The following is a 7,320-nucleotide window of genomic DNA, read 5'->3' as shown; positions in this document are numbered from 1 at the left end:
TTGGACATAATTCAGGACGCTTTTGGGGTACTGATTTTGAATTTGGAGAAAATATTTAAGAAGCTCCCAATGAAGAAGTACCTTCTTAAGAGCATTTACATGTTAATCGTCTTTTATGTGACAAGAGTCAGCACTCTCAATTATCTTTTACAGTTTAATTATTAAATAACAAATCAAATTAGTATATTGCTTAAGGAGCAATGAATTCACTAATAGACCTTATTCAAGAATTACAATAATGTGTGAAAATGACTCCATGTGATACTATAAGAATGATGTCAATCTAGCATCTTGTAAGTTTTGCAGTTATATTCGTTATAAATGTGATTCTAATGAAAAGAAAGTCTATTATATTAAGTGATGCACTATTTACTTCTTATACCAAGATTGAAGAAGTTATAAACATCACATAACTCTGCTCTCCATATGAGATGACATCATGAAAAAACAAAAAGAGGTTATATGCATCAAATAAATATAAAAGTAAATGAACCATCATCAAAGGAGAGTATTTATTCCCAATCTAGTTTCCTATAAAGATCCTATTCATAATCACATCCCACAACAAGGAAAACAGCCATAAAACTAAGAAAAGAACATCAAATTATTTTATTACAAGACCAAAATGCAACATTTCTCTTTTCTGTTTGCAACTCCATCTTCAAATCCTACTCTACAAGGTTGTCATACTTGTTACATAAACACCCTTCAAGGAGAAGTAAAATGACAAGATTTTTTTGTAAATAATTGCTTGCTTGGCTGATTTTATGGATAATAATAAGATACAAAAAACAAAAAATTTACATGCATGTACTAAATGCAATATCATTCATGCCCATATTGCAAGAAGGGACATTAGTCCAGCCCCTAAAAATAGTGCAAAGTAAGAAACTACTTGAAGCCTTGTATTGCAGCTCATTCTCTTACTCAAGAAATCTGCAGCTATTAGGTCTACTAAAGCCATGTACACTAGAATTCCAGCAGATATCGAGTTAAGGATTCCTTCCACAACCAAAGCTCTTGGGCTATGAGGATCGTAAGATGAAGCAGCTCCGATCCCTATAGCAATTCCCAACGGGGTTGTTATGGCGAAAAACGTTGCCATTACAGTGGAACGCATGGAACTGAACTGCGCCTGTGAGATGCAACCTCCTAATGCAAAACCTTCGAAGAACTGGTGGAATGACAATGCTACGAGCAAGGGTCTTATTGTACATGGACTTTCTGAGACACCCAATGATACGCCTATTATGATAGAATGTGATACTATCCCAAGCTCCAAGACCTGCAAGGGAAAGAATTTGTTTGAATGAACTTATACACAATCAAACTGATAGACATACAAACATTATGCATCTTAACAAAGACAGGGCAAATCAAACTTTTGCTCATTTGCCGATTAAACAAAAGTAACAACCTGTTATAAAATACATAAGGAAGCAAGCAGCCCAAGACATCAGCTATTATGAGAAATACACAAAGATAAATCTGTGAATACGTAAAGAATTCTGTGAACAACTCGATGCACCACACCAAAAAATATGTAATCAAGGCCACCTGATTGACCAAGGGAGGCATTTAACAAAGTTTAGGTACTATTCCTTATGAAGTTAGATTTCACATGACAATATATGCAGTATCTCAGAGGTTGGGCGAAAATCTTAAGCACCAAACAGTTAGAAATTAACTAGCAGAATACAAATTGTCTATGCCTTTATCAAAGCTCACGGAAACAGAAGCTTATAGAAAGCTGCAATCAATCAACTACATATGTCTTCATCTCAAATTAAGTTGGAGTTGTCTATTGAATTCTCTTTGTCAATTCCACCAAAAACTTCAAGTTGTTGTAAATTTGTTAAACCATTCAAAATACAAATCATTCAAGAAAATTTACATCAAGTTTCTTTCGTGGCATGAATGATATACAATAAAGTCCAGACATTCTCGTCATAAATGCTGGCATTTAGGAAATGGAATTGATTTCTTTAAAAAGCCTACAAAACTGATGAGATAATCGAAAACCTTCTGGACAGCATTCACCAAATTCCAGCCACAACAAACTTAAGCCAAGAAGTACAGCGAAACGCGTCCAATGACGTGTGAAATAGTTTAAGTAAAATTACCTGAGAAACAACAACATGTCTCACTCCACCTTCCTCATCCCCACCACCGAAGCTATGGGAGTGCGAATGACCATGGGAATGCTCCCTCATGTCCCCATGTTCATGTGAATGGCTATGTCTGTGATGAGCAGCATGCGCATGCATCCCCACAATGTGTATTGCACCACCTTCTTCTTCACCAAACAATTTCTCATTCCTTGGCTTTGGCTCAACTGGTACAATAGCTGATTCCGACACCAAGTCGGCTGAATCAGTCTGATCTTTTTGGTTTTGTTTCTCTTGTTTCTTTTCATAATACTGAGTCCCAACAAAGTCAACCACCAAGGTAGCCAATGCAGCCATCATAGCGATAAAACCAGCAAAAGGGAATTTCGACCAAGGAGATTTCGGAAGACAAGGATTAGTTAATGATGAAGTGGCACCTGGTAACATGTGTACAAAACCTGTGGCGAGGATGACACCAGCAGCTAAGGCTTTAGCAGTAAAAAATAGATTAGAGTCAGTTCGAAGGAATCGGTGCTTCTTGCCAACTAATGGGATGCCAACTCCACAAACACCAGCTATTAGGATGGCAGAGATAGCCACTATTTTAAGGGTGAGAGCAGCAGAGTTATCTCGGCATCCTTCCATCTCATCAACAGCACTGCCACAGGCAGTATTGGAAATAGATTCAGAAAGTTTCAGCATAATTGTATCTGTTTTGACAAAAAGAATAGTAAGAATGTTGAAATCATTTCAATTTCTACATAATTAAAGTATTGAACCAATGAAGAACTATCTTCTTTCCAATTCCTACATAATTAAGAGTATCTGTACATTTCAAAAATATTTTGATATGAAACATAAAATTCATTAGAATATTGAAGGTAACAGAATCTGTATCCGATATAATACGCGAAAATTAAAAACAAGTGAAAAGAGCTGGTTGCGTAGAATTGGCAAGAACACCTCCATTTTTTGACAAAGTACAACCAACACAGCCTTTTTTCTTTCTTTCCCTTTCCCAGCTTTACTACATGAGTAAGATTCAACAGCCAAAACAGACGAAATGAAGACAAGAATCATATACAACCAAAAAAAAAAAAAACAGACCTTTAATACCAATTCAAATTTAGAAGTCAATACCCCCAACATTTCATAAAAGCAAGAACAGTACAAAATTGATTTGTTGGTCAGAATCCTCCAAAAACAGTGCATTTTTGGAGGGATGCGACACGGGTGCAGCAACATTTTTGAAGTGTCCGGATAACATAGCAGAATTGAACTGTCCTGAACTTCAAAAATAACATCTACTTAAAGCAAAGAATGTCCAGTTTCATCATAAGACTCAAAAATTGAACTACTAATAAACAGATAAACTAAATTTAACATCAAAACAGTAATGAACTTCCAAACTGAATACAAATAACTAATGAGTAGCCAATTAGAACCTCAAACAAATGAGAATTACTCAAGACATAAAGGAGAAAGAAAATTAATCTTGGGAATTGCAATACAAATCTCCATCAGTTACAAACCAAAGGAAGCAAAACCAAGAATTAATGATTGAATTAATTTTCCCTTTCCACAATCCCCATAACAATTAGTTTACCTGATAAAGACCCAGTCTTTTGTCTAATATGGTCCATAAAAAAGGAAGACATGAGATCCTGAAAATAAGAAAAGTATAAGAATAAAACTCACAGCTTTCAAGAATATATAAAAAGAAGTGGGGTTGTGGGGGCACTGTAAAGAACGAACCTCAATGAATGACATGGGGTTGAGGGAATGAAATTCTTTCTCCCCCTTTTCAATTAATAAGTTTACAAGAACAGAAATCTTTGTATGTATGTATATATATATAACAGATGGAAGAAGGGTTTTTGTCAAAATATTAATCTAACACGAATATTGTAATGATTCTTGAAAACCCCTTTTATTATAATTGAAAGAAAGGGAAAGGGGAAATAGTAGATTAGGAGAAATGGAAGAAACAGAGATAGAGATTTGGATGTCGACATTATTTGTAAAGAAGAAGAGAGAGATTTGAGAACAGTCGCTTCTAAAACAAGAGAATGAGCATCACTCTGTCGACATCTCTGCCTGATGCTATTGTCAATTCATCAAAAACATTTTATTATATATATATATATATATATATATATATATATATATATATATATATTTTATTTTATTTTATTTTCTTTTTTACATTTCAACAATACACCCCCCCCTTTTTTTTTTTTTTTAATTAAAACTCATAAATCTTATTTTCTCTTATTTCAAGTATTTGCGTTCCAATTGGTATTTCAGGCATGTTAATATGTTTATAATATTAATTTTCTAGCTAGTTGACTTTTTACGTTCGTGACTTGATACAGACTAGGTTGACTAATTCTGATTTCGATGAAGTGAGGTGGATTTTGAAAAGCGATGAATTTTAGATGGGATACTTCGGCTTAATGTTCACCTTAGTGATTGAGGTTTTAATGATTAAAATGGCTTGATACTTGATTATGATCATAGCTCGCGATATTCGTACATACTGATATTACAAGTATGTATACGGACCTTTGGGAACTATTTTAATGGAAAGGGATGAAAAAAGATGATGTTGAGCACGTGTCTCATTGCTTGAACTATGAGTTGTTCAAGTGCGAGAATTAGAGACTTGTTGATTATGTATTTCAAATTAACTTCTTAACCTTAAGATTCAAGGTATTAATTTATTATCATATATTGTTAAATATACTCAAACTTGATTAGATTTTTCTTCTAATAATAGAAACATGAGTTTCAAAAGGAAAAATTAGGAATTCTATATTCAATTAATATATTGATAAATGGGGATTACAAAAAATAATGGGACTCTAATTAAGAATCTAATTACATATTTGGAGTAGTGAGAGAATGAGTAATCAAATTCTATAATTGATTTTAGGATTTGATCGAAGTGACTTTGAATTTGTTAAGAAATATGAAATAACTCCAACGTAGTCAGCCACACTTATCGATAATGTGTGTAGATTAAGGCAATTAGAGGTTGTTTGAGAGGATATTGGAGGTTACTTGATTGATATACAAATGTTGATTTTGATATCATATTGCTCGGACCCACGAAGGTATATTACTTAATTTGATAATTATATTTGCAAGGGTCTATCCTTTGGCCTGAACATACATGAAGGGTATAAGGAATGTTATTCTACACGATCAAATTGTTCTTAATTATCTTAATTGTTTGTCTAAGTGAAATCCATGACGTGTTTCAATAAAGTATTAATAAGAATAACTAAGAACACACTATTTTTACGTGGTACATGTCAAATTGAGGAGAAGTTGTGGAGAATTTCAGTTCTCCATTGATGAAGCTTCGAAAAGAAGAAGAAGAAGAAGAGGAGGAGGAAGAAGAAGAATAAGAAGAAGAAGAAGGAGGAGGAGGAGGAGGGCAGATCCCTGAGATCGATCAGGAATAATTGGGGAAAATGAAAATTGTATTATCTCAACTGCAACTTTACAATTTATACAAGTGTGTTGTTCTCTAATCACAAGAAATTATTGTAAAGTAAAACTAACTAATCATAACAAAAAATAACTAACTTCTAACTAATCTGCCAGTTAAGCCGACTTACTCATTAACTTAGGAGCTAAGTGATAAGTATCTCAACACCCCTCTCAAGTTGGAGGTGAGTAGCTCACAACTAACTTAGGCAGCAGAATGGAATGTTTAGAGCTTGGCAGGGATTTGGTCAAAACATCAACCCACTGTTCATCAGTTGGGATATGGTGGAGCACAATAAGGGCCTTCATGTAACTTTTCTCTAACGAAGTGGCAATCCACATCTATGTGTTTAGTCCTTTCATAGAACACAAGATTCTTTGCGATGTGAACATTTGCTTGACTATCACAGAACACAGAAACATACATGGTGAATGCAACTCAGTTAGTAGTCTTTTCGGCCAGACCAATTCTCCCACCACTTTCTTAACATCTCTGTACTCTGCTTCTGCCGAGGAAAAGGAGATGGTTGCTTGTTTCTTGGATTTCCAACAAATGGGGTTGTCCCCCATCAATACAATATAACCACTCACTAATCTTCTAGAATCAGGGCATGCAGCCCAATCTGAGTCACAATAGGTAGTGATAGTGCAGTCACTGCTATTAGACAAGAAAATCTCCAAACAAGGGTCATCCATGAGGTACCTCAGGACATGGTAAGCAACTTTAAGATGTGGTTCTCTAGGGAATTGAAGGAACTGACCGAGGTGCTGGACACTGAAAGTTATGTCCAATCTAATATTGGTCAAGAAGTTTAACTTTCCCACCATTTTTTTTGTAGAATGTAGGGTCTTTTAGTAGAGCTCCTTCATTGGCTTTGAGCTTAATTGTGGATTCAAGAGGTGACATGGCTGGTTTGTATGATGAGCAGTCAAATTTTGTCAACAAGTCTGCAGTGATGTGAAATCAGGATCCCGATGTCCTTGTAAAGTATCTCTAATCCCAGAAAATAATGAAGTTTTCCCAAGTCCTTTATTTTGAATTGATCATGAAGGAAACTTTTTAAGGAGTTGATTTCATCAACATCAGTTCCAGTCAATATTATATCATCAACATAGACAACAATAAATACTAGAGAAGCATCGACTTTCTATAAAACAAAGAATAGTCACTGTCTGAATGGGAATAGCCTCTTGAGAAGAGCATTTGAGCTAACTTATCATACCAATGTTTACTTTTCTATTTGAGTCCATACATGGGTTTTTTGAGTTTACAACATAACCCTGCGTCTTCTACCAAAAGTCCTTGAAGTGTGTCCATGTAAACTTCTTCACATAAGTCTTCATGGAGGAAAACATTGTTAACATCCAATTGGTACATGTCCCAGTTATTTTTCACAGCTATACTAATCAGTGTCCTGACAGTAGTCATCTTTACTACCATTCTGTATGGAGGAATAGATATAGGGCGAGTATCAGGATGAATATCTATACCGAAGTCTATTTCTCTATCATGAGGGACTCCGGGAAGATCATCTTAAAAGTCTTCTGGAAACTCTTTTACTACTGGAACTGACTGAATATAAGGTATCTCAACACTAAAGTCATTAACTCAGACTAAGTGATAGACACACCCCTTGGAAACTAACTTCCTTGCCATATGGTATGAAATAAAACGACCCTTAGGCACTGCTGAACTACTCTTCCACTCTATAACTGG

General features: G+C 34.9%; 2 protein-coding genes across 2 annotated transcripts; both read right to left on the bottom strand.

Moving 5' to 3' along the window:
- Nucleotides 1-586: 586 nt before the first annotated feature.
- On the bottom strand, nt 587-4,033 carry LOC125838751 (zinc transporter 4, chloroplastic-like). The gene is made up of 4 exons (XM_049517791.1): nt 3,864-4,033; nt 3,715-3,772; nt 2,124-2,818; nt 587-1,285 (listed from the first exon to the last, which is right to left on the bottom strand). The coding sequence occupies exons 1-4, from the start codon at nt 3,876-3,878 to the stop codon at nt 830-832; spliced, it is 1,224 nt and encodes a 407-aa protein (XP_049373748.1). The 5' UTR covers nt 3,879-4,033; the 3' UTR covers nt 587-829.
- Nucleotides 4,034-5,874: 1,841 nt separating this feature from the next.
- Nucleotides 5,875-6,431, bottom strand: LOC125838856 (uncharacterized mitochondrial protein AtMg00240-like). Its single transcript, XM_049517885.1, has 2 exons — nt 6,103-6,431; nt 5,875-6,004 (listed from the first exon to the last, which is right to left on the bottom strand). The coding sequence occupies exons 1-2, from the start codon at nt 6,429-6,431 to the stop codon at nt 5,875-5,877; spliced, it is 459 nt and encodes a 152-aa protein (XP_049373842.1).
- Between the last annotated feature and the right edge of the window lie 889 nt (nt 6,432-7,320).

Source organism: Solanum verrucosum, unplaced genomic scaffold, assembly GCF_900185275.1.
Source record: "Solanum verrucosum unplaced genomic scaffold, falcon-dt-bn FXZP01000182.1, whole genome shotgun sequence".
Lineage (NCBI taxonomy): Eukaryota > Viridiplantae > Streptophyta > Magnoliopsida > Solanales > Solanaceae > Solanum > Solanum verrucosum.
The sequence above is the reverse complement of the archived record's forward strand: the minus strand, read 5'-3'. Positions and strand labels throughout refer to the sequence as shown.

Coding starts and splice junctions, on each gene's coding strand:
- LOC125838856 (XM_049517885.1), bottom strand. CDS start 6,431: ATGGTGGGAAAGTTAAACTTCTTGACCAATATTAGATTGGACATAACT. Junction 6,005..6,102: donor TTTTCCTCGGCAGAAGCAGA/GTACAGAGATGT, acceptor GTTCTGTGATAG/TCAAGCAAATGTTCACATCG.
- LOC125838751 (XM_049517791.1), bottom strand. Junction 2,819..3,714: donor AAAGACTGGGTCTTTATCAG/GTAAACTAATTG, acceptor TTGTCAAAACAG/ATACAATTATGCTGAAACTT. Junction 1,286..2,123: donor GACATGTTGTTGTTTCTCAG/GTAATTTTACTT, acceptor TTTCCCTTGCAG/GTCTTGGAGCTTGGGATAGT.